The 26,719-nt window shown below is 51.3% G+C and overlaps 1 protein-coding gene across 4 annotated transcripts in view; it reads left to right on the forward strand.

Moving 5' to 3' along the window:
* Dop1b (DOP1 leucine zipper like protein B) overlaps nucleotides 1-26,719 on the forward strand; it is a 114,931-nt gene that overhangs the window by 36,184 nt on the left and 52,028 nt on the right. For all 4 annotated transcript variants that reach the window (XR_008218928.1, XM_052741229.1, XM_052741232.1 and 1 more), the window contains 14 exons: nucleotides 799-908; nucleotides 1,429-1,543; nucleotides 5,893-6,013; nucleotides 7,658-7,777; nucleotides 10,840-10,942; nucleotides 11,696-11,887; nucleotides 13,282-13,960; nucleotides 15,193-15,464; nucleotides 15,888-16,040; nucleotides 17,063-17,163; nucleotides 17,732-17,922; nucleotides 21,722-23,351; nucleotides 24,470-24,581; nucleotides 25,905-26,093. Coding sequence is in view for 3 of the 4 variants with exons in the window: in XM_052741229.1 (XP_052597189.1) it covers nucleotides 799-908; nucleotides 1,429-1,543; nucleotides 5,893-6,013; nucleotides 7,658-7,777; nucleotides 10,840-10,942; nucleotides 11,696-11,887; nucleotides 13,282-13,960; nucleotides 15,193-15,464; nucleotides 15,888-16,040; nucleotides 17,063-17,163; nucleotides 17,732-17,922; nucleotides 21,722-23,351; nucleotides 24,470-24,581; nucleotides 25,905-26,093 (4,088 nt within the window). In the remaining variant the exon portion in view is untranslated. The remainder of the gene's footprint in view (nucleotides 1-798; nucleotides 909-1,428; nucleotides 1,544-5,892; nucleotides 6,014-7,657; nucleotides 7,778-10,839; nucleotides 10,943-11,695; nucleotides 11,888-13,281; nucleotides 13,961-15,192; nucleotides 15,465-15,887; nucleotides 16,041-17,062; nucleotides 17,164-17,731; nucleotides 17,923-21,721; nucleotides 23,352-24,469; nucleotides 24,582-25,904; nucleotides 26,094-26,719) is intronic.

Genomic DNA, 26,719 nt, shown 5'->3' on the forward strand with positions numbered 1-26,719 from the left:
AAGGGCCAGGAACTGCCAAGTTCCCTGGAGCTGGAGGTACAGGCTGTCACGAGCCTCCTAATATGGGTTCGGGAAGCTTAACTCAGGTCTGTGCAAGAGCAGGATGTCTCTTAACCATCAAAGCAGGTCTCCAGCCCCAGCCAGGCAGTGGTGGTGCATGCCTTTAATCCCAGCACTCAGGGGGCAAAGGCAGGCGGATCTCTGATTTGAGGCTAGCCTGGTCTACAGAATGAATTCCAGGACAGCCAGGGCTTCACAGAGAAACTCTGTCTTAAAACACCAATAAAGGAAAGAACATGGCATTCTGTGTAGAGAAAGCTCTAGGCCTTGCTTAGCCATGACCTGGGACCTCAGGTTTTTGCTTATACCATGAGAATGTTCTTCTTTGCCCTGAAGATCCCACTAACTAATCCAGAGCCCCAAATGAGGGCATGCAGACAGTGGGTCAGGCAGTCTGCCTTGACGTCAAGCAATGCTGGACAAACTGTGAGGTGAAATGATCTTTGCTCCAGTCCTTATATCCTGAATGATCGGCACAAACTGACTGATGCCCGCGGGGAGGAGTTCTCCCTGCCTGATCTGAGCCAGGACGTCACTGTCAGAAGATACGGGGCTCAGTTGTAGGACACTTGCCTCGTAAATGTACCTCCCGGAGCAGGGAAAAGGGACTGGACCTGACTTTGCTTTTCTGTTGAAGGAGTTTGGATTTATTAAAATACTGCAGTGTGAGGAGTTTGCACAATGCGGTATCCCTGTGAAACACAGGGTCTTTTTACTGCCTGTGTTTATTCTTTATAGGTTCAGACATTAAAGGAAATACCGTTGTGCCAGAATCTGTCATTTCAAATTCTTACGAAGACCAATCCTCATATTTTTTTGATAAATACTCCAAGGATCTTTTAGTTGAGGTAAGGACATTTCTGAAAATGGAAATCTGACCACAATCAGGACATTTCTCATTACAGTCTTTTTTCTTTCTTTCTGTTTTTGTGTTTTGTTTTGGGTGTTTGTTTGTTTTAAGCCAAAATCTCATGTTTCCCAGATTGGCCTCAAACTCACTGTGCAGCCTAGGATGAACGTGAACTTCTAACCCTCCTGCCTCTGTCTCCTACGTGTTGAGATTACAGGTGTGCGCCATTGGATCTGGTTTACTGGTGCCGGAGATTGAACCCAGGATGGCATGCATGCTAGGCAGGCACCCCACCCACTGACCCAGCCCCAGCTCCTTATCATAGCTCTTCAGTGCATTTCTTTGTGAGACCTCCAAGTAGACACTTGAGTATGGCCCTTGAAGGACCAACTGGCATTCGCATGTTATGGACTGAGGCTGGTCCTCATTCTCCCTCCGTGTTTAACATGAAGACAGCCACTAATGCTGTCCCCTCCCACATACCGTATCCTAATGTGTGGCTTTGTAAACAAACACAGGCTCTTGCTGAGATACTGCATCAGAAGTTCTCAGACACTGACGTAGAGGAGCGCCACCATGCCTACCTGAAGCCTTTCCGCATCCTCGTCAGTCTGTTGGACAAGCCAGAAATAGGTACTGTGGGAAAAGCCACGGCCGCTGGACAGATGTAGATCACATGTTTGGGGGAGTTTAAACACAGATGTGGTCAGCATACAGAGTCTTGAAAGCATATGGTTCGGTGTTCTGCTCTGCACCGTAGATGAAGAAGTTCAGGCTCTTGCTGTGGGTGCGTGTGGGTCCTGCAGAGCGAATCTGTTCCCTCCATTGTCGTAACTACTAATGAGCCTTGGTTTAGAACCCGTAAGGGACCTCATACTCCTGTGACCACGAGCAAGCTGCTCCTCTGTAAATGAGAACATTTAGTATAAAATGGAAAAGGTTGGGTTAGACTCTGCATTTAGAGGGCCCTCTTACACACACACTGTGACCCCTGACCCCTCTTACATACTGTGACCCCTGACCCCTCTTACACACTGTGACCCCTGACCCCTCTTACACACACACTGTGACCCCTGAGCCCCCTTACACACACACTGTGACCCCTGACCCACCTTACACACTGTGACCCCTGACCCCCTTACACACTGTGACCCCTGACCCCTCTTACACACACACTGTGACCCCTGACCCCTCTTACACACACGCTGTGACCCCTGAGCCCCCTTACAGACACGCTGTGACCCCTGACCCATCTTACACACTGTGACCCCTGACCCCTCTTCCACATACATTGTGGCCTTCTGATCCCTTGTACATATATATACACTGTGACCCCTGGCCCCTCTTGCACACACACTGTGACCCCTAGTCCCTCTTGCACACATACTGTGACCCTTGGCCCCTCTTGCACACATACTGTGATCCCCGAGAATCTGTTGAGGAAAGTTACGTCTCCCTCTGTTAGCCCTTCATATCAGATCTAATGTCTAGTCACCTGAGCCCCATAACAGGACGGAGACTCCCCTCCCCCACCCCCGTACGGCATTGCAAGCTCAAGGGTACTGTCTAAGAGGCCAGGGTACGTGCGCCTTCTGGCCAGAACAAAGCCAAGAGCATCCATCGGCCGTGAAGCCCTCCGGTCATTAGTTCAGAGTTGGGCTCTGAGTATCTGCTGTGTGGCTGGGATAATATGGGAAGTATCTGCTGTGTGGCTGGGATAATATGGGAAGTATCTGCTGTGTGGCTGGGATAATATGGGAAGTATCTGCTGTGTGGCCGGGATAGTGTGAGAAGTGTCTGCTGTGTGGGATAGTGTGAGGAGTGTTTGCTGTGTGGGATAGTGTGAGGAGTGTCTGCTGTGTGGGATAGTGTGAGGAGTGTCTGCTGTGTGGGATAGTGTGAGGAGTGTCTGCTGTGTGGGATAGTGTGAGGAGTGTCTGCTGTGTGGGATAGTGTGAGGAGTGTCTGCTGTGTGGGATAGTGTGAGGAGTGTCTGCTGTGTGGGATAGTGTGAGGAGTGTCTGCTGTGTGGGATAGTGTGAGGAGTGTCTGCTGTGTGGGATAGTGTGAGGAGTGTCTGCTGTGTGGGATAGTGTGAGGAGTGTCTGCTGTGTGGGATAGTGTGAGGAGTGTCTGCTGTGTGGGATAGTGTGAGGAGTGTCTGCTGTGTGGGATAGTGTGAGGAGTGTCTGCTGTGTGGGATAGTGTGAGGAGTGTTTGCTGTGTGGCCGGGACAGTGTGAGGAGTGTGTGCTGTGTGGGATAGTGTGAGGAGTGTGTGCTGTGTGGCTGGGATAGTGTGAGGAGTGTGTGCTGTGTGGCTGGGACAGTGTGAGAAGTGTCTGCTGTGTGGGACAGTGTGAGGAGTGTCTGCTGTGTGGCCGGGACAGTGTGAGAAGTGTCTGCTGTGTGGGACAGTGTGAGGAGTGTGTGCTGTGTGGCCGGGACAGTGTGAGGAGTGTTTGCTGTGTGGCCGGGACAGTGTGAGAAGTGTCTGCTGTGTGGCCGGGACAGTGTGAGGAGTGTGTGCTGTGTGGCTGGGACAGTGTGAGAAGTGTCTGCTGTGTGGCCGGGACAGTGTGAGGAGTGTGTGCTGTGTGGCTGGGACAGTGTGAGAAGTGTGTGCTGTGTGGCCGGGACAGTGTGTGCTCCAGGGCAGCACGATGGAAGAGACACCCCAGCTACTGGGACGCTGGTCTTCTTTGTGCGTTGGGTTTTTGAGACCGTCTGTCTGTATCCCCCAGACTGGCCTGGAACTGAATCTGTAACCAGGTGGCCTTGAATCCATCATCTCCTGCCTCTGCCTCCAAAGTCCTGGGATTCTAGACACAGGACTATGTGTCACTGCAGTTTTCTAAAAACGATTGCATGTGTTATGTACTGTGCATGCGTGTGTACTCTCACGTGTTCTTGTGCGTGCCACAGAGTACATGTTGAGGTCAGAGGACAACTCTGAGGAGTCAAACTCGGTTTGCTAGGCTCGGTGGCAGACGTCTCCCCACTGAGCCGTCTGGACAGGTCCTGCCTGCAGTTTTTTCCCATCAGTTATTTTGTTGGGGTGACTTGCATGCCTCATGTGTAGGACCTCTGTGATACCCACTTTACAAAGGGAGAGTCAGAAGGTGATTCATTTCCCTGAGGTCGCCCAGTGCCCGAGCCTTCCTTTCAGGAAGCACTGCTGGCCTGGTGTGCTGAACGCAGCTGCCCGGAGATGCCTGATACATTACAAGTAGGGTCTTTGCTGAGCCTCACAGTCCCCATTGGCTTTAACCAACCCACAGTGTGAGCCTTTCTTCCTAAAGTACCCGTGCCTTCAAATTCTCTTTTCCTCCCTTCCCACCTCCAGCCACCACCAATGGCTCATTAGATTTCTCTGTACCTGGAAGTAAACTCCATCTCAGAAAAGTCGTGTTTTAGCCTAAGAAGTGGATCGAGTGGTGTTAGCATGTTGGGTGCCTGCTGTGTGGCTCAGGGAGACATTCAAAGGAGAAACAAGACTTAGCACTAGGAGATGTGTGTTTTGTGTCAAAGCTGCCCTGTCGTGAGCCAAGACACCGCACCATTTAGCCGGGTGCAGGCTGGACTTTCTAGAAGAGGGTGAGTGTTTAAGAGAGCAGTTGTTACATTTGCTCTTCTGCTGACGTGGTTGTCTGAGGGACGTGTGTGTAGGTAGATAAGAGTCGGTTATATGGAAACAGGAGTACAAGGCAGTCACTCAGTCCTGTCCACTCTTTTAACCGGTGGGCTCTAGCTGTGTCTTCTTGTCTCCATGAGAGGGGCTGCAAAACATTCTGTGGTAGGAAGCATTTGGCACCCTTCCAGCAGATAAAACACACACAAAGCTTATAAAAATAGTTCTAGCTCAGCAGTTGGGAGCACTGGCTGCTCTCTCAGAGGACCCAGGTTCAATTCCCAGCACCCCCATGGCAGCTCACAGCTGTCTGTAACTCCAGATCCAGGGGATCCGACACCCTCACACAAGCATACATGTAGGCAGAACACCAATGCACATAAAATATAAATAAATTATAAAAAGAGTTCTCTCAGAGGCACATTGTGAGTCTGTGAAAAGTGTCAAAGGTTAATTCAGGGCTCAGCGTGTAGCTCGGTGTTAGAGCATTTGCTGGTGAGGCCACAGGTTTGGTCGTAGCGCCGAAAAACAAATGCACATAAGAGGAGCGTGCTCTCGCCATCTGCACAGCCAAGAGGCGGAGTTTCCCTTCGCTGAGAGTGGGCGTGCTTTCATCCCTCGGGATATGCCCAGGATCCTCACTTTGAAAACTCGTCCCTCCACGTGACCCCGTGGGCCAGGACACGGCGCTGACACGGGGCTGGTGCAGTTCCGTGGCTCTCGTCCAGCTTCTCAGGACACTCGTTTGGTGTTCTTCCTCTTAATTGCAAGAACGGGAGGCAGGGAAGTTGTCTCCTGTGGTGTTTCTACGGAGTGGTGTTTGGCCAAGCAGTCCACGGGTTTGGAACATGTGGTGTTCAATTGCCTCCACCCAGGGGAAGCTGGCTTGGACAACCTGCTGGAGCCTGCTGTGACCCTGTCACCTTGTCTAGTCAGGGACAGCAGCGCAGTGCCTGCCTGTGGGGCTGTGGGAAGGCTTCAGTCTGTGCCCAGATGCAACAGTGTGTGGCCCAGTGCGCTGTGCAGTAGTGCAACTGTTTTCCTCAAGATGTTCCTGCCGCCGCCGCCGCCACCGCCGCCGCCGGAACCCTCGACTATACCTATACATCTTAAAAAGACTACACATATGGAGTTACTCCGTGTGTTCTATGTGTGTCTTGGTACTGTTAGTTTAAAATTTGATGGTTAAGGGTTGGGCGTGTAGCTCAGTGGGTAGAGTGCCTGGCCAGCATCAGGAAACAGCATCCAGCCTCTGACTATGTGGAGAGTTCGAGACCAGCCCGCGCCATGTCTCAAAACAAACATTTAACTATGTTATTAGTTCTTTTCTAACTGGTTTCTATTGATTTCAGGACCTCAAGTGGTTGAGAATTTGTTTCTGGAAGTCATCAGAGCCTTTTATGCTTATTGCCATGATGTCCTTGGCTCTGACCTTAAACTTAGCTACACTCAGAGTGGGAATCTGCTAATAAGGTATGAGCACAGCCTCCGCTTCGATAATCCCTCCTCCATGGTCCCCCTCTGCTCTTCAGTATGAGTCATCAAGTGCTGAGGGGTGGGGGGCAGGCCACAGGTCGGAGCCCCATGGTCAGCCCCTCCTTGGGAATGTGGGGAAAGCTTTGGTCTCCTCCTAGCCTGCAATAAGGGGTATTACAGATCAAGCCTGAACATCATTCAGCAAAGGCAACTGGATCTGTGGTGTGCAGGTGGTGAGGCCAGGGGGAGGGGATTGGAAAGTGGGAGGGGGGAGTTCAGAAATGGGCATGGCAGTCCTCAGAGGTGGAGGAGAGGCCAGGCTTGACACTGAGGGCAGGGCCAAGATGCTATTGAACCATCAGTTCAAGGCCATCCTTGGCTACATAGTGAGTTTAAAGCCAGCCTGGGCCTCTTGAGACCTTGTCTTTACATAAACAAATAAAGCCAACTTTTTACACTTCTCTGATAAGCACTGGCTTTTTGCCTGGGTCGGTACTGTGTATACTAAATTTAATTCTTGAGTTTTTCTGATTTGTTGTAAATGTCCTTAGGACTCTGTTGTGGTGGTTTTTTCCTCTCTCAAAAAATAAGAGGATTTTTTTTTAAATATGAAAGCAATAGATGTTTATTGTAGAATACCCTGATATTTGAAGCTATCAAAAAAAAAAACAACAAAAATATTGTTCTCCATAATCCTACCACCTTGGAGGAAAAAGGTCTCCACTTCTTTCCAGATCCTCCCGCATGCTTAAACACATCAACCCCAGCCCAGCCCATAGCTGGAGCTGCATGGTGTCGTTAAGTACGGCTGTGACCAGCTCTCACTGTTTTTCTCTGGAATGTAATCACCCAAGCTTCCTCTTCAGGAACTTGCATTAAGTTAATCCTGATGAAAAGACCAGTCCCTTACTAACTGATATCACCTTTCAGGTGGCTTCCATATTTCCCATGTTTTCAACTGGTCGTGTATCTTTGTATACCTATGTAAGGATTTCTGTAGTGTTCCCTAGAGGGCTTTACTGAGCTGCACATATGCATTTAAAACTGTTAGCAATGGGCCGGGTGTGGAGCTTGGTGTAGAACACCTGTCTAGTATGTCCAAGGTCCTGGGTTGACGTCCAGCATCATAGTAAGCAAATACATAAAACTGTAGCCAAGTCTCTCTGCTGAACCTACAGATGGGTGAGGGTGAGGGTGGGGTTGGGTACCAGTGCTGAACGTCATGTTCTTTCCACAATAACCCTTACATCTGTTTCTAAGAGACCCATCAGTAAGAACACTGTTTAGCAGGGAGTCGTTTTCTTCAGGGGTGTGGCTGCTGGCACAGTGACCGTGCTCGTGCAGGCACTGATAATTGACTCAGTGGGTTGTTTATGAAAAGAAGGTGAGAGGGGACATGTTAGGGGCAGGAGGGGTCGGGGTAGGCTTGACCATGGTGCATTGTATATATGTATGAGATTGTCAAAGGAGAGGTGAAAAACATTGGAAAAGCTATTATTTAGGGAGGCGTTGTGGAACCCCTCTCCTGTAATTGAAGCAGCAGCGTTTGTGTCTTGATCAACTTGTCAGAGGCTTCTTCAGCATCACCTTCGTGATTCGGATCCTCCATCGGTGTGTTTAGTCGCTCTCTCTCTTCTACAGCACAATCAAAGAAAACAGACACGCCTCCGAGATTGTGAAGACGGTCAATTTGCTGGTCTCCTCGCTCAGCACAGACTTCCTGTGGGATTACATGGCGCGGCGTTTCGAGGAGTGCTTTAGGTGAGTGTGCTGATGAGGACGATGTGTGGGCAGGGGAGCAGGTGGCCAGCTCTGTGGCCGTGTGGAGGGCCAGGGTCTCACGGGTAGTGACTCTCAGTGGTCTCTCCTGAGCTTCAGAGGCCAGTGGACACAGGCTGGTTGTCATGTAGGACTCTGATAGGACAGAGACTGGATCTGTGTTGCGGGACCCTGGGCCACTTTATTATTCATTAAATTCTAACTTTAGAATGTACCCTGCTCGTGTTCTCCTGCGTTCATCAATGCAGTTTCTCCTGCAAGCCCTGTCTGCCTTCCCAGGCGTAGGTGCAGGTGTCTGGTGCTGAACTTAGACTCTCCAGTCTTCTTAAATTCTTACGAAATTACCATGAAATGGTTCAGTGTTCATGTTTTAAGCTATTATGATGAGCTTTGTGCCACTGTTAACCCAGCACTGAATACTGCATGGGCTCAAAACTCCCACCCCATCCTACAGGGGCCTGGAACTGTGAAGGAAACTAACTTCCCATGTAAACTTTGCCCATGCATGTCCTGTGGCTACAAAGCCTGAGGTGAATTCTTTGGGCAGCCACTTGAGAAGCAGGCATTTTGTTTTCATGCTGTGGATCTGTGAGATAGCTGGAGCCCAGAGACGGAAAGGGTCTTGTCCCGCACAGCAGGCCCGAATCCGATGCCAGGCATGCCTGACTTCTCAGCGGCTCCTCAGTGCTCCTCCGCCTCCCTGAAACCGTCCCGAGTTGACTGTCCCTGTGCCCAGTCAGCAGCAGCAGCGACGGCAGGGAGGGTAGAGTGTGCTGTGGCAGCTTGGCTCTTTTCTCCTTTCTTTTCAGTGTTGGGATCAGATTCAAGGGCTTGTGCGTGTTAAGCAAATGTACCACAAAGCCCCTCTGCCACTAAGCCACATTCCTGTAACACGAATTGCTAAACAGTCTTATTAATAAAAGCCCAGAGCCAGATACTGGGGTGAAAGCTGAAAGATAGAGGGATAGAGCAAGCCAGCCACAAGTTCTTACCACTAGGAAATCCTCAGCCCTGGAGAGAGCTACTTCCTGTACACTCATGCCTGTATACCTTTGTGTGCCCTGCCATCTCACTTCCTCTCTCTGCCCAGCTACATCACTTCCTCTTTCCACCCAGCTCTGTTACTTCCTGTCTCCAGACCTCTGTGATTAACTAGTGTTGGGATTAAAGGTGTGTGCCACCACGCCTGGCTCTGTTCCCAGTGTGGCCTTGAACTCACAGAGATGTCTGGATCTCTGTCTCCCGAGTGCTAGGATTAAGGGTGTGCACCACCACTGTCTGGCCTCTATGTTTAATATAGTGGCTGGATTTTTCCTTTGATCCCCAGGCAAGCTTTATTTGTTGGAGCACAAATAAAACATCACCACACATTCCTGTCCTTGTTTTGTTTGTTTTGAAACAGGGTCTCACTATATAGCTGTGGCTGGCATGGACAATGTAGCCCCGGCTGGCCTTGAACTCACAGAAATCCACCTGGCTCTGCCTCCTGAGTGCTGGGGTTAAAGGTGTACGCCACCATGTTCTGTTGCTTGTTGCAGTTTTTGAGAGTTTCACTGGTTGGCCTTGAGCTTACTGCTCTCCTGCTTCAGCCTCCTAAGTATTTGGCATTACAGGCTGTATCACTGGCCCGGGCTAGTTATTTTATCAATATTGTGTGTTTATTTGTGTGCATGTGGACCATGGTGCTTGTGTGGCCCATGAGCGTCTGTAAAGTCCTCCTGTCTCCACCTCCCTTCTCCCTGTGGGAACACTGGATGATATGTATACATTGCTGCATCTGTGTTTTACCTCGGTTCTGGGGATTCAAACTCAGGTCCTCAAGAATTAGTTAACTTTCTGTTGTGATAAAACACCATGACCAAAAGCAACTATGGGAGAGTTTATTTCGGTTTGTAGCTCCAGAGGGTGAGAAAGCATTCCCGGCCAGGAGGCGTGGCGGCCATGCTGGCAGCACAGGAAAGCTGGGCGCTCACATGTAGAACCGCAGGCACCACACAGAGAGCTCAAAAGGGAGTAGAGTGAAGACCCACCTTCAGGATGTTCTCCCCAGCTGGACCGCAGCTCCTAAACCTCCCCAAACAGCGCCACCAACTGGGGACCAAGTGCCCCAGTGCCGGAGACCGTGAGAGCCTGTCCCATCCGGACCACCCCTGCTCATCTCTGCTTGTTTAGAAACAAACGCTGATTCCGGGGATGAGCACCTGGCAGTGGATTAGTCAGTGGGGCTGCAGTCCCCAGAAGACATCTCGTGAGTGTCTCTCAGGGACCTCAAAAAGGAAAACATAAGCTGGGTGTGATGGTGTGCACCCTTGACCCCAGTGCTCAGGGGGCAGAAGCAGGAGGATTTCTGTGAGTTCAAGGCCAGCCTGGTCTACAGAGTGAGTTCTATGTCAGCAGGGTTGTGTAGTGAGACCTTGTTTCAAACACAAACAGAAAAAAACAAGCAAACAGTAAAAAACAGCCTCTGGCCCATGTTGTGTAACGCAGGCCGGTTCCCCTGGAAACCTGTCTTCGGTTTGGCACTAGGGACTTGCAGCCGTACATAGTAACATCGCTGTGTGTCTGTTGGATGATGAGTCCACACCTGAACAGATAAAAATTAAGTCAGAAGAATTTGTTTCAGAGGCACTCCAGCAGGACACTCACCAGTACTTCTCCATATTAGGCAGTCTGTCACCAAAACTGAGGTGTGACCCCCACAGAAGCTGTCTTCCACAGTGTTTGAAACAGAGTAATTGCTGGACACCATAAGATGTTTGAAATTGAGCTGGTCATGCTGGCCCATACCTGTAATTCCAGTGACTTTGAAGCTACTCAGGGCTACTCTACTGAGGGCTTGTTTCAAAAACAAAAAGCCTTTAATCCCAGCACTCGGGAGGCAGAGGCAGGTGGATCTCTGAGTGCAAGGCCAGCCTGGTCTACAGAACAGTGAAGTGAGTTCCAGAACAGCTAGAGCTACCCAGAGAGACCGTCTTGGTAAACCAGAAAGAGGTGTTTGCAGGGGCTGTGGGAGAGGACTGACCTCCTGTCCTGTGTTGACGTAGACCAGCGAAGCAGACTGCGGCTGTTGGAGAAGCCGCCGGCCCTCCCCCCAGCGTCTCGGAGCTCTGCACCCTCCTGGTGTTCCTGCTGGATGTGATTCCCTTGGTAGGTACACGCGATGCTCTCCTGCACGCTCAATGCTCTTTCTACTGGCTTGTCAGAGTGTAGCCTGTGTAATCTTACCTTCCTTTCTCACGATCGGACCAATCCCAGCGCCTCCTGCCTCCCAAGCACACGCTTGCCTCTGAGCTGGGGCAAAAACCCCAGCTATTGCTGTTTGGTTTTTGTTTTTCAAGACAGGGTTTCTCTGTGTAACAGCCTTGGCTGTCCCGGAACTCACTCTGTAGACCAGGCTGGCCTGGAACTCACTTTGTAGACCAGGCTGTCCTGGAACTCACTCTGTAGACCAGGCTGGCCTGGAACTCACTTTGTAGACCAGGCTGTCCCGGAACTCACTCTGTAGACCAGGCTGGCCTCAAACTCACAGAGACCTGCCTACCTCTGCCTCCAGAGTGCTGGGACTAAAGGTGTGTGCCACCACCACCTGGCTCATTTTTGCTGTTTTAATTAAAGGGATTGTAAATTCTGGACCTGGTTATAGGCTGAGCCAAAGTATAGAAACCAGATGATGGACAGTTTTGGAGGTGACAGTGAACACATATGATGCATGTGGCAGACAGTGTTAGTACTTTATCCAAGAGAAGGTAATGCAGTGGAAAGGAGAGGATGACATCCTTGGTCTGGGGCTAATGTGACACTGACTCTAAAATCTAAATGGTCTAAGGTGCTGTTCTGAGTCTCTTGCTCTCCTGGTGTGACTAGAAGTGGGGAGTGACTGACCCTTCTTCTCTGTTGCAGGAACTGTACTCGGAGGTGCAGACTCAGTACCTCCCACAGCTGCTTGGCTGCCTGCTGCAGCCTCTGGCTGAGGAGGTGGATGCCCTGAGCTTATCTGAGCTCACACACGCCTTGAAGACATGTTTCAAGGTGCTGAGCAAAGTCCAGATGCCTCCCTCCTACCTAGACATGGAGCCCACCAGTGGAAACTCGGTATGTACCCCAGGACTGGGGTGCTTGTGGTGCTCTGAGTAGTGGGAGGTAATTGGCATGGTTTGGAAAACAATATGGACAAGAAGATGTGTAGCCACTGTGTTCAGGACACTTGTAAGGTTTAGAGTAGCTGATCTCCTTCATGTCACCCATGCCCATGCCCCAGAGCCACCATGAATGGCTAGACAGTGCTAATAACCACAGGCAGCCCTGCGAGTTTGTGTGCATGTGACGTGACTCACTTAAAATGCAGATAGAGTACGCCCTGAATTGGCAGTGTGGCTTAAATAACAGAAATCAGTTTTCCCAGTTTGGAGCTCCGGGTTGTTTTCTCCCAGCATAAATAAAAGAAGCTGCCCCAGACCCCTTTGCAAGCTTCTGCTGGGCTTGTTGGCCATCTGTGGTACTTGAGGCTTGTCAGAATTTTACCACCCCCACCCCACCCCACCTCTGCATTCACATGCACATGGTGTTCTGTGTGTGCAGTCTGTGCCTAAATTCCCCCTTTCTATGAAGACAACAGCCTGTTTGGATTTAGGCTACCCAGATGCCCCCCACTTATGATTTGCTAAGACCCTTTCCCCGAATAAGACCCCACTCCAGGCTCTGGAGGTTAGGACTTGAGCACCTGTCTGGGGCACAGTCCATCATAACCCACTCTGTGTGGTCACTTTGTCTGCTCTCTCAGACTGTACCATGGGAGCACCCTTGTGTGTGTGGTAATTTCTGCATGTCCCTCTGATGTGGACTTGTCCCGTAACTGTACCCACGATCCACTGTCTAGCTTCCCTTGGTTTTCGCTGTTGAGAAGGTTTGCAGACAGCATCCTCACACAGTGTGTGTAGGTGGGTGCCTGTGTCTCTGAAGGATACAGTTTAGTCAGTGGGCTGTGACTGAAAGCCATGATTGCTCCTTTGAAATTGTGAGAGGTGTTGCCAAACGAGCTGAACAGTTACGGGTTTGGGGCTCAGGGGGATACTGATGCAGATTGCTCTTGAGGGGTGAGAGTTCTTGGATGAGTTGGTAATGCTGTAGACTGACGGGTGGACTGCAGCATGCTGGGCCTCTGAGGAGAGCTCAGGCCCACGTGGCAGAGCGACCTTCCTTTCTCACATGGGTGAGAAGATTAGAAAGCTCCTGATCTCAGCCCTAGCTGAGCATTGCTAGAAGTGCCCAGCGATTGGTCAGTTAAAGAATGTCGGGCGGTCCGAAGTGTCCTTCCTGCTGGCCATTACTGGGGATGTGGGGAGGTGTCTATAGGGCAGGGAAGGCAAGAATCTAGAGAAACAACTTCAGGTCTGGAAACCAAACTACTGTGGTTACCGCCATCGTCCTGGTTCAGCTGCAGCGGAAGAGCCATAAGGGACGGGATACAGGCTTTCTTTGTTTTACAGAGTCCAGTAAAAGGAGAAAACAGTGACGTCATTTTAGAAACAAAGGTTGTAGTTGCAGGTGATGAGGAGGCTTCCTTCCCCCCACTGAAATCTGAAGACAGTGGGATCGGGCTCAGCGCCTCGTCGCCAGAGCTCTCTGAGCACCTGAGGGTGCCTCGGGTGTCTGCTGACAGAGACGACATTTGGAAGAAGGACGGGAGCATGCAGAGGACGTTCTTTTGCATCCAGGAGCTCATTGCCAACTTCGCCAGCAAGAACATCTTTGCAGCATCCCTGGCAGTGTCTGGGGAGGAAAGCAAACCCGAGGAGCCCCCGGGGAAGAGCAGCAAGGGTCAGACACAGAGCGTCAGCCACTCTGGCAGGAAGGGCTCCTGGGAGCCCAGACCCATCACTGTGCCCCAGTTTAAACAAATGCTTTCGGACTTGTTCACGGCGCGCGGGTCTCCCTTTAAGACAAAAAGTTCAGAGTCGCCGTCATCTGTGCCCAGCAGCCCGCGTAGGAAAGCGGAAACCGAGTGGGACATTGACCAGGTGGTCATGGAGTTGGTGGGCCCCAAGGAGGACTTCAGGGAGGCCTTCGCTGCCGCCTGCCACCTGCTGCTGGACTGCGCCACCTTCCCTGTCTACCTGTCTGAGGAGGAGACCGAGCAGCTGTGTGACACGCTCTTCCAGACGCCAGGTGAGAGAGCAACCCTCCCCGGGCAGGGCCAGCCTGTTGGGAATCCTGTGATAGAGGCCTGATGTCCAAATACCTACAATCATGCCCACCAAGAAGCGGGCAAGAAGGGGGCAGCGACAACAGCCTCCCAGTCAGACACTGACACACCATTTACGGTCGGTTTAGATTAGGGAAGATCACTCAGGAAACTCTGAAAACATCCCCAAGTCTGAAAACGTGTGGATCGAAACACGCTGGACACCAAGCCTTTGGTTAGGGGGTTTGTACCAACCCCGCTCTTCCCTTTCTTGCTCCTAACGGGCTGCACCAGTGGTAGCTTGCTGGCTTCGCGTCTGACTCCTGTGGCTTTGCTTGGCAAGCAGGTTCTCTGGGCCTTGTCTGTAAACCTATCTGGCCCACCCGGAGATCTGACTCATGGAAAGTACCCAGTGTTGTTAGAGACGTAGCCGCCCATCACAAAGCCGAGCGGCTTAAACAACAGAAACTTCCTGTCTCATAGTTCTAGAGACCAGAAGCCTCAGAACAAGGCGTCAGCAGACCTGTACTCTGTCTGTCTGCAGTGGGAACAACCCTTTGTGTCTTCCAGGCTGCCACTGTGGCAAGCGGTCCTTGGAGCACAGCCCTATCACCCCACACAGACGACTCCTTTAGTGAGGGCTCCAGGCACGGTGCCTTAGGGATCTGTTAGTTAATTTTGTTGTTGCTGCTGTGACCAGTTATCTGACAGAAGCAACCTGAGGAAGAGAGGTTCCTTTCAGCTGAGGGTTTCAGGAGATTGTCTCTGGTAACAGGGAAGGGACAGCTGACCCAGTGTGATGGAAACATGAGGTGGCCACCCCTTACATCCTGGCAGATCAGGAAGCAGGGAGAAAGACAATAGAGACAGTGGCAGGCCCTAACCGGCCACATCCTACCGACCCGCCTCCCCGACACGCAGGCTTCAAAACGTCCCAGGACAGCGCCACCAGCTGGGGATCAGGTGTTCCAACACCAGCCTCTCGGGACAGTTCAGTTCCAAACTGTAACAGAGGCCCACCCTGGTGGGGCTCCTCTTCACCCGAGTGTCTCTAGGAAGGCCTTCTTTTCAAGTGAGTCTCACCCCGGAGGTCACCTACCGATGAGCGCACTGCTGTCCAGGTGACCCCTGTCACTGTCCAGAGTGGGTGCTGTGGCCCCTGAGCGGGGACCGCTGTCACCGGCTTGCCTCTCTTCTCTGTCCGCTGCCCTTCCAGGAGCCGGCGACTGCAGTTTTCCGTCCTGGCTGAAATCCCTGATGACCGTTTGCTGCTGCGTGAACGACTGTTCCCTCCAGAACATCGCCATCGCCACCCTGCTGGAAGTGATCAACCACTCCCAGTCCCTGGCGCTCGTCATCGAGGACAAGATGAAGCGCTACAAAACCTCTGGGAACAACCCGTTTTTTGGCAAGTTACAGATGGTGACGGTCCCTCCCATTGCTCCCGGGATCCTGAAGGTCATTGCGGAGAAAACAGACTTCTATCAGGTATTTCTCACTGGGAGCATGTGCGTGTAGGTCAGTGGGCCTCTTCCTCAGACCAGGCTGGCCCAAGGGCTGTGAAGGTCCAGCGGCAACCACAGGGTTGGGGGGGGACCTGGACTGGCTGGTCTGTCTCTGGATCCAGTCCTGGCTGTTTGTGCCCCTTAGCAGGCACAGGGCAGAAGCCTCTCTCTCGGCATGTAGCCTTCACCCTCCAAGCAAGCTCTGAGGGGAGCAGTTGGGGCCTCTCGCCAGGCGGCTGCTGGTGGGTCTCTGCTTGGTCCTGAGCCTTGGTGGCATGGCATGGGTGCTAACGAGTCTCACTTAGCAGCTGTAAATAGAAGCCTGCACTCCAGGGCCAGGCTCCCACGAGGAGGAAAGGCACAGGCGTTTCTGAGCTCGAGTCACCCCGCTCCTTCCCCCCGACAGAGGGTGGCTCGTGTGCTCTGGAATCAGCTGAACAAGGAGACCCGCGAGCATCACATCACCTGCGTCGAGCTCTTCTATCGCCTGCACTGCCTGGCTCCGACGGCCAACATCTGTGAGGACATCATCTGCCATGCCCTGCTGGACCCTGACAAGGTGAGCCGTGCACCTGTATCCTATATGCTGTGGCCGACAGGCTGCTGAGTCTGCCCCACCTTACATGCCCAAGGCAGACTGTACCCACCCAGGCGAAGACTTTTCTGGGCTAGTGGATGTCCTAATGAGCAGAGGTGATCTGGAAGCCCAGGGCTGGAAGATTCCAGCAGATGGAGGCATTCCTTTTAGGGTCCTGAAAAACGCAGTGTGTCCATGTTGAGGCTCACCATGGACACTTGCCCCGATTTCCTGGAAACTGGGACTTGGAAGCCTTTGGAGCTGCCTGTAAGGCTTAGTCGTAGACAGTTGGACTTCTGAGAATTTTCTGCCAATTAATTGTCTTGTTCGTTAAGGCCCCTGGGCCTGACATTTCCAGCATACACAAAGGAACTGTGTTCTGTGTTTTCCTTGGACCATAGGACTTGGGTGTGATTCTGGACACTGTGATGCCAAATCTCTTTTTAAAAGATTTATTTGGGCTGGAGAGATTGCTCAGTGGTTAAAAGCACTGGCTGTTCTTCCAGAGGTCCTGAGTTCAATTCCCAGCCACCACATGGTGGCTCACAACCATCTATAATGAGATCAGGTCCCCTCTTCTGGTATAAAGGCATATATGCAGGCAGAACAATGTATACATAATAAATAATTCTTAAAAAAGAAAGATTTATTTAATTTTGTTATATGTGTATGTTTTGCTTACATGCATGTTTATATGTGTACTCTATGTCTTCCTGGTGCCTCTTGAGGCCAGAATAAGGCACTGAGCCTGGTGTTACAGGCTAGTGATCCCTTTAGGGGAGGCTGGGGCAGGAGGATTCCAGGTTCAAGGCCAGCCTGCACAACTAAGTGAGACCCTGTGTCAGAATCAAAACAAAAAAGTTGAAAGAAGCCTAGGTAGAGTAATTGCTTGGAGTATTCCAGGGCTCAACCCCCAGTACCACAAATAACTACATAGATAAGAGCCTTACAGTGACTGATACCGAGTCACGAGACCAAGTTCCTCCCGTTTATTTCCTGATAAGGGAACAAGGCTGGAGGCTCTGTTTCGATTTTCTGTGATCTGGCACCTGACACGAGAGATCCAGGGCAGCCGCGTGACGTCCCACAACCGCTCCTTTGACAGGTGAGGCCGTTCTCCATCGTGATCTACCGTCCTCAGCCGCGTGGGGACCCCAGGCTTGTGCAGGGCTCGGGAGGGAGAGAGAGACTGACACATTGGAGCTGCGACCCCGGCCTTGACCTCAGTCCATGCTGCACAGGACATGGCATCCAGAGTCCTGTGATTTCATTTAGCCCAGAAGTGTAAGACTCTTCTGAGAGTTTATAATGTGATGGGGATGAGGAACCCACCCTGCCTCAGAATCAGCTTGCCCTGATGAGAAGACATCCTGGGGGATGCAGATGGTCTAGACCTCAGGCAGCCACTTCACTTGTTACAGCATCAACTACGTGCTTAGGATGTCGTATTCTTTGGTATATTCTGCTCTGCTTTGTCTTCGCCATGTGCCCACTCTGTCTCTAAAAGCATGGCATGCAGCTAGGCACACAGCCTGTCACTCACTTGGTCCCTAAGGCTGGCATGATGAGGCTCCCCGGGGTGTCTGTGGTCAACAACGGGGCCTCAGTGTAGGATGATGCCTGGCTCGCCGGGGCAGCAGAGTGGGGACTGAGTGGCGGCTCTCCACCCGTAGGTCCTTGTTTGTCGTCCTGGACAGCCTGGCTTGCACAGACGGTGCCATCAGTGCTGCAGCCCAGGGCTGGCTGGTGCGCGCACTCTCCCTCGGAGATGTGGCACGCATCCTCGAACCCATGCTCCTGCTGCTGCTCCAGCCCAAAACCCAGAGGACGTCGATCCACTGCCTCAAGCAGGAGAACTCAACCGGTGAGCAGCCTGCAGAGTCCCCATGGGGAGGGAGGCCAGCAGGCTGAGGTCTACTCTGCCTAACAGTGTGACGGACTGCACCTTGTAAACTTTCGGGGACTTTGGAAATGCAAGCACCACAGGATCTGGCACTTTGAACTAGAAGGTGTGGGTGCTGTTTTCACTGAAAAGTCAGTATTTTGTTATTGAAAGGAAATAGTTGAAATATGCAATATGTTATTATTAGCTGTGGTCACCTTGCTGTGCAACAGGACACAAAAAACTCAGCCTTCTTAGATGCCAACCCTCATACCTTCATACCCAGCACGTCCCGTGCCTTCCCCACCCAGCCTCTGGCAGCTGCCTCTGTTCTCACCTCTGTGGGAGTAGATTCTAAAAGTTCTCACTACCAAAGAAACGGTGACGTGAGGTATGTGATGTTTTAACTATTTCATGGTTGTACGTACACAATTAAAAAACCACATACCACCCTGCCACGATACATACTTGTCATTTTTCAAGTGGGTAGCCTCTTTTTCAAATAAGCCCAGGGATTCTTGATTATTTCACGGAGAAAATAATCCACGTGTGTCTCTAGCACAGCTAGAACATCCTTGCCAGCACTCCCCAAGCTGATTCCCCTCCCCCGACTTGCTTAGCAGAGAGAGGTATGGTGCCTGTGTGTGAGCACCATTGTTAAGTGAGGCTGCCAGGCGGCACTCTGTGTAGGTCTGCACCCCAAATCTGGGATAGTTTGGGGTGACTAAAAATGTCAGTGTTTTGTGTGGAATCTGGTCAGTTGTCCTTTGTTGCTCGAATTTCTAAAGGTCTTATAATTTAAAAACCCAGTACCAGAATTGGGGTGAATGCTGAAAGATCAGAGACACAAAGGAACAAGCCACAGCCACGTCTCACTTTACCAATTCCACAAATCCTCTGACTGAAATTCTCTGAGTCCTCACCCGAAATGCTCCAGCCAAAAAAGCCTCTAGCTGAAATCAGGACACTTCTGCCGCAAAGCCTTTAGTTCCCGTCTCCTCCCACCTTATATGCCTTTCTCCGCCCTGCTGTCACTTCCTGGGATTAAAGGCGTGTGTGCTTCCCAGTACTGGGACTAAAGGTGTGTGCCACCACTGCCTGGCTCTGTTGTCTCTTCTAGGCTGAGTCAATCTCATGTAGTCCAGGGTGGCTTTGAACCCAGAGATCCAGATGGTTCTCTGCCTCCCAAGTGCTAGGATTAAAGGTGTGTGCCACCACTGTCTGGCCTCTATGTTTAATCTAGTGGCTTGTTCTGTCCTCTGATCTTCAGGTAAATTTTATTAGGGTGACAATATATCACCACAGTCCTTTATGTTTGTGCTAATCTTACAGAGAGAAACAGCGCCACCTTGAGGTAGGTGGAGAAAAAGGAAATGGGCTGCCCTGTACAAGGTTCTTCCCAGAACCTGTAACAGTTGAATGGGGGGGAGTGAGGGGAAGCTGGCCACCTTCTCAGAGAGGAGACTGAGTTATTCCACATCCTAAGAAAGGGACGCTTAGAGAAATATAAACCAAGCACCTTCATGACGCTCTGCACACCAGCTCTATGCTTTAGTATTTCCTTTGTCTTATGTTTTACGTGTGTGTGTGTGTGTGTGTGTGTGTGTGTGTGTGTGTGTGTGTGTTCCACACATATATTTGTATGGACACATGAATGCCATGGAACATGTGCAGAGGTCAGAGGTCAGCTTGCAAGAATTGGTTCTTTCTTTTCACCAGGCAAGTCCCAAGGATCAAACTCTGGTCCTCGGGCTTTGTGGCAAGTGAGCTATCTTGCCAGCCAGCCCTCCTCCTCCTCCTCCCCCTCCCCCTCCCCCTCCTCCTCCTCCTCCCCCCCCCCTCCCCCTCCTCCTCCCCCTCCTCCCCCTCCCTCCCCCTCCTCCTCTCCCTCCTCCTCCTCCTCCCCCTCCTCCTCCTCCTCCTCCTCCTCCTCCTCTAGATTCTGTCTCTGCACCACCTCACCACTTCCCGTTTTCTGCCTGGTGCGGATGCAGCCTGCTCCCTACTAACGCAAGAGACTGAAAGAAAGAGAAGTCCCCCGCCCGCCTCTGCTGTGCTGTGCGCTGTGCACCCGCAGACTGCCCACCTCTCATTTCTGCTTTTCCTTCCTCTCCTGATCTTGCTGGTGTTCATGGCATAGACCTGGTGAAAGCTACTTAGCCAAGAATTTTCGTAGTATCAAAGTCTTGATTTTCACCTCTCTTAAAAGGAGGGTTGAGGGCTGGAGAGATGGCTCAGAGGTTAAGAGCACTGGCTGCTCTTCCAGAGGTCCTGAGTTCAATTCCCAGCAACCACATGGTGGCTCACAACCATCCGTAATGAGATCTGGCGCCCTCTTCTGGTCTGCAGTCATACATGCAGGCAGAGCACTCAGACGAGAAAGAGGAAAAAAGAAAGAAAAAGAGGGGTTGATATTTTACAACGCTGTGTATTTCCTCATTACAGAAGTGCTTATTTTAAAAATTAGACAATGGCTAGACATAGTGGCTCGCCCCTATAATTCCAGCACTTGGTAGGCTGGGGCAGGAGGATCATCACCTTGAGGCCAATCTGAGCTACTTAAAGCAGATTCCCACTTAAAACAATAACAAGAACAAAACAGCTTGGTATGGAACTGGGGAGCTGGCTCAGTGGATAAAGTGAGGACCTGAGTTCGGATCCTCAGCACCCACATAAATGCTGGATGGACACAATGGTCCTCCTGTAATTCCAGCACTCAGAAAACAGAGACTGCCTAGCTGTGTCTGGGAGCTCTGACTTCCCTTTAGAGACCCTGTCTCTGTACATAATTTGGAGGTCAATAGAGGAAGCCTCTAGACATCAGCCTCAGGCCTCCACACATGCCCACATGAATGTCCCCACATACATCTGAGCGTACATATACACAAAGAAACACCACACGCGCACACACACACACACACACACACACACACACACACACACACACACACACACAGAAATTCAGAAGTAAAGACATTACCGACAATGCCCGTTGATGAGCTGGGTGCTGTTGGCAGCTTACCCATGCCCCACAGCTGTGCATCATGGATACGCTCCAAGTAGACTCATGCTGTCCAGCTGTTCTGCAGCTGGCTCTTCCCTTCTACTTGTCCTGTATGTGCCTCATCTCCATGCATACAGGTACACACTTTAACAGTCCAGCTGCCGTCTGTCACAAGCATGTTCCTAACCAGCTCCCTTCAGCACATGCCCTGTCCTCACAGCTTTGGAATATGCTGATTTTCTGTGGAATGCATTTCCGAAGAGGGAATTTCTGGAACAAAATCATTTGTATTTTTTCTCAAAGTGCCTTCTCCCAAAACTTACAATAAAAACAAAAATGATGTGTTCAACAGATACAGTGGCCCATAACACAGACCCCGGCCCTTGGGGGACTGTTGTTGAGGACAAACAGAGCTGTACAGTGAGACTTTGTCACAAAATAAAAACAAACCCGAAAGCTGTTATAACACACCATGACAGTAGAACTAAGTTTCACAGTCTCCTGAACATTCTAAAGAGCCGATGTACCTGTGTGCGCCAGCTATATGCGGGGTGCTGGGGCTCGAACCCAGGGCCACTCTAAGATGGCTCTCTTTTGACTGTATACCCCTCCCAGCTAAACATGTTTATGTTGCTGTGTCTGTTTTACCTGTGACGTGAACTAGACCTGGGTGCGGTCCGGTGCGCATTGTCTGCTTTAGACCTGAGGTCACCTCAGAGCTCATTTGTCATCCTAGCCACTCTGGTCTAAAGCTGTTTGTCATTTTGTGATTTCTAGAGGACTTCCATCGTTGGTTTAACAGGAAGAAGCCCACATTCAAAGAGGCATGTGGGGTGTCCGAGCAGCACGAAGGTGCCCCCGAGGAGCACTTGCCCCTCGGCCAGTTCACCACAGTGGATCGTGAAGCCATCTGGGCTGAAGTAGAGAAGGAACCGGAGAAATGCCCACCGAGAAGCGATCTGAGCGAGGAAGACACGCCCTACTACATGGACCTTTCCGACAGGGTGGCCTCCGGTGGCCAGGACAGCAGCGAGCACACAGAGTCTGCAGACACGAGCTCAGGCCACACCGACAGTGAGAACACGTCCACTTTCTCATCTCCCTCCCACGACCTGCAGGACCTGAGCCACGAGGAGAACTGCTGTGCACCCATACCCGTGGCCGGCAGGGCGTACTCGAAGCGAGCGGCCCTGCTGGCAGCCTTCCAGCCAGAAAGCCTCAAGTCCAGCGCCAGGTTAAGCCTAGTGCGAGCAGACTCGGACAAGACACAGGCTTCTGAGTCGCTTTCCAGCGACGAGGAGGCCGACGTGGAGCTCCAGGCCATCACCACATCGAGGCTGTTGAAGCAGCAGAGGGAGAAGCAGGAGACGCTCGAGGCCTTGTTCAAACACATCTTGCTCTACCTGCAGCCCTACGACTCCCAGAGGGTCCTCTACGCCTTCTCCGTGCTGGAGGCTGTGCTTAAGACCAACCCCAAGGAGTTCATTGAGGCTGTGTCCAGGACCGGCATAGACACCAGCTCCACCGCACACCTCAACCTCATCTCCAATCTCCTGTCACGACACCAGGAGGCTCTCATTGGCCAGAGTTTTTACGGCAAGCTGCAGACCCAGGCCCCCAACGTGTGCCCCCACTCCCTGCTGATCGAGCTCCTCACCTACCTCTGCCTGAGCTTCCTGCGGTCCTACTACCCTTGCCACCTGAAGGTCTGCCACAGGGATATCCTCGGCAACCGGGACGTGCAGGTCAAGAGCGTGGAGGTTCTGATCAGGATAACCACGCAGCTGGTCTCGGTGGCCAAGTCCTCGGAAGGGAAGAACGTGGAGTTTATCCGCAGCCTGCTGCAGAGGTGCAAGGTCCAGGAGTTTGTGCTGCTGTCGCTGTCGGCGTCCATGTACACCAGCCAGAAGCGCTATGGCCTGGCCACCGCTGACCGAGGCAGGGGCCTGGTGGAGGACGGCCTCTTCGAGGAGAGCCTCATCAACCTGGGACAGGACCAGATTTGGAGCGAGCACCCGCTGCAGATCGAGCTGCTCAAGCTCCTGCAGGCCCTCATCGTCCTGGAGCACCACCTGGGCCAGGGTCAGGAGGATGCCCAGAGTCAGCCGGCCCTGTCCCGGGAGTGGCAGAGGGCCCTTAACTTTCAGCAGGCCATCGGCGCCATGCAGTACGTGCAGCCCCACCCCCTCACCTCCCAGGGCCTGCTGGTCTCAGCGGTGGTGAGGGGCCTGCAGCCTGCCTATGGCTATGGCATGCACCCCGCCTGGGTGAGCTTGGTCACACATTCCCTGCCTTACTTTGGAAAGTCTCTGGGCTGGACGGTGACACCCTTTGTTACCCAGATTTGCAAAAACCTGGACGAGCTGGTCAAGCAGTATGAAAGTGAATCTGTCAAGTTGTCCGTCAGGTATGCTGAACTTGATGCTCTTACTGGCAGGTTTTGTAAGGGGTGTCTGTTTTGCCAAAGCTACCAACTGAAAGATAGTCCAACCCCCTGAGAAGGCTGGTGGGCATTCAACAGGAGCATGTAGGTTTGGATCCCTTGGCGTTAACCCCACACAGTCTAGTAGAGCGCTTGCCTGGCAGCATTCATAAACCCATGGGTTCAGTCCCCAGCACCGCATAAACCAGCACTCGAGGCCATCCTTGGCTAAAGGGCTCGGTGTTATGTGATAGCCTGTCTCAAAGTGAAATTAAATAAACCCCACACAGCTACCCGGGCCATCTCCGAGCTACCAGTCAGTTGAGTCTGTTAGTTTTGCCAAATGGAAATAAACAAAACTAGGACCAGCTTCAGAGTAAGTCTAAGACACCACAAACCATTCTTCCATAGTGACTTCATAAACGTAAAAGAACACCAAAGATACCTGTACGTTTTATTTTGGGAGCCCCAGTTCATCAAGCATAGTGACCTCTCTCCTTCCTATGTTTACGTGTCGGACTGAAAACCTTCATGGCTTCATGATCTTTTAAATTCTCAAAACCAAGGTCTCATTTTTTATTGATTATTTGGGAGTTTCACAGAAAGCACCTGATCCCATTCATTCCCCATCTTCCCAGGTCCACTCCCCCCTCCCCATTGTGACCTTCCCCAAAAGAAAAGGAAAAGAAAATACCTGGTCCATTTTGTGTTGCTGTATATATGCACTGGAGCATGGTCAAAGTCCCAGTGGCCAGCCCTAAAGAAAACCGAGTCCTTCCCCACCCCCACCCCCGCCAGAAGCCATCAGCCGTGAAGAGCTACACCACAGGATCCCTGTCACAACTCAATGTCTCATTTTTAAATACTTTTCTAATATTTATTGACCAGTTGTGTGTGTGTGTGTGTGTGTGTGTGTGTGTGTGTGCATGCGCATGCTTTAAAAGACAACTTAGGACTCACTTCTTTCCTTCTAAGTGGGTTCCAGAAATCAAACTCAGGTCATCACCCACTGAACAATCTTGCTGCCCTCCCCACCGCCCCCACACCCCCCACACCCGCCGCCCAATTGTTTTATGTAACAGTTTCTCATTTCTTCGCCACAGCACAACCTCAAAGAAGGAAAACATTTCTCCAGATTACCCGCTCACTCTTCTGGAAGGTCTAACAACCATTAGCCATTTTTGTCTTTTGGAACAGCCCACCCAGCACAAAAAGGTATGTTTTCTTTCCCCTGAATTTGAGGCACATTGCTTGTATTGTTTGTTTTTAGTGGGTTGTGACTTTGTCGAGTCTATAATAGTAATGCATGATGCAAATGTCATGCAAATATATGTGAGAGATGCAAATTTGAGTATGAATATGTGTGTACACTATGCAAATATATGCAAGCTATGCAAATGTACACACGCGGAGGTATATATACTCAGGAAACAGATATGGGTGAGTTCCTTCAGCTTTTGCCCATTGTTCAATCAGCTGGCCGTGGGGATAAAATGTAAAGCCGATTGTTTGATTTTAGGCTTATAGTGACTGTGTGTGTGTGTGTGTGTGTGTGTGTGTGTGCGCGCGCGCGCGCGTGCGCGTGCATGCGTGTGGTGCCTGTATGGGCAGGTTCATGAGCCTGTGTACGTGCGCATGGAGGCCGGAGAAAGTCTTGGGTGTCTTCCTCTGCTGCTCTCTGCCTTTTTACCATAAGACAAGGCGTCTGACTGAACCGTAAGAGCTGGCTTTGGCCAGCTGGCCAGCTGGTTGGTGGGCCCCCAGCATCATACTGAAGTGACAGGCCTATACAGCTGTGTCCAACTCAGGTGGAGGCTGGGGATTTGAACCCTGGTCCTCATGCCTGCACAACGAACACTCTTCGTACTCACTGAACCATCTCCCTTGCCCTGCACACACCTTAGTCTAAGTATTTTTTTACCTCCTGATGTGATACAGTGCTTGTGAAATCTGAGGAGGCTGCTCTACCCCGTCTAGATAAGTCTCAGGACAAAAGCTGGGCCTGGTGGTACATGCCTGTAATGCTGCCAGCACTGAGGGGTTAGAGGTAGGAGGATCAGGAACTCAGGGTCAGCTCTGGCTACTCTGGTAGCAAGTTTGAGACCAGTCTGGGCTACATGAGACCCTCTCTTAAAAAACAAAACAAAACAAAACACAATCTTAAAGTACACCTACTGTTGGTTGATTTGAAAAAGTTTAAGCCAGATGTAGTGAGAACACCTTTAATCTCCACACTTGGGAGGCAGAGGCAGGTGGATCTCTGAATTTGAGGCCCACCTGGTCTACCTAGTGAGTTCTAGGACAGCCAGGGCTACATAATAGAGACCCTGTCAAAAAAAAAGTTTATAGTTTGAAGTGTTGCATGTCAGCTCTCTCTCTGTGAAAATAAGCAGGAGCTCGACACATCCCGGGACAAATGTCGCTTCCAGACCACCACATGGGTGTTGGTCCACCCCAACTCCCAGCAGCGACGCCATCCCCAGGGGAGAGGGGACTTGGCTGGTGCAGTGAGCCTCCTCACCCTGTTTGAACTTTCAGACTGCTGCCATCAGCGACCCCATCAACTTGAGGAACGCCAAGAACGCCATTTTGGAGGAGCTGCCTCGAATCGTGAACACCATGGCCCTCATCTGGAATGTTCTCAGAAAGGAGGAAAGTCAGAAGAGACCGGTGGATCTCCTGGGGGCCACAAAAGGGTCCTCCTCTGTTTACTTCAAAACCACCAAGGTGAGCGCCTCGAGCTGGGCTCACAGGGACACACCGCTCCCTCCACCTCCCTCCCGGGCTGCTGCGGCTGCGCACAGCTGTGCTGTTCCTCCTCTGCCTTCATCAGTTCTTTTGTCTCTGGCTGCCAGGCGTGGCAGCACGCAGGAGAATGCTGCTGCTGCAGGTTTGAGGCCAGCTAGACCTGCACAGTGAGTTCCAGCCAGGGCTACGTAGCCAGACCTTGTCTTAATAAACAAAGAAAGAAAAATGTGTATGTACGCAATTGTATACACAAATCATAAAAAAATACTTGATGGGACCCACAGTTCAAGTCAAATGGAGAAATCTCCCCTAAGATAATATTACGGCACATGCCTATAATTTTCAGCATTTGAGAGTGGAAGCAGGAAAGCCAGGAGTTCAGGGCTAGCCTCAGCTACAAACGGAGCTTGCCTAAGCTTTTACCTTTACCTAAGACCCATTCTCACAAAAACAAATATGTTTATTTGTATACAGAACAGAGGAGTGTGAGTGATCCAGCCTTCGTTGAAAATGCATTATTGATAAAGCTAAAGTCTGACAGTGTTAGTCCTTACCTGAGTGTCTAAGGAGCCCTGCTTTTAAACACGACCCATCTCCTAGACGTG

The sequence above is a fragment of the Peromyscus californicus genome, unplaced genomic scaffold (genome assembly GCF_007827085.1).
Source record: "Peromyscus californicus insignis strain IS unplaced genomic scaffold, ASM782708v3 Scaffold_16__1_contigs__length_79575227, whole genome shotgun sequence".
NCBI lineage: Eukaryota > Metazoa > Chordata > Mammalia > Rodentia > Cricetidae > Peromyscus > Peromyscus californicus.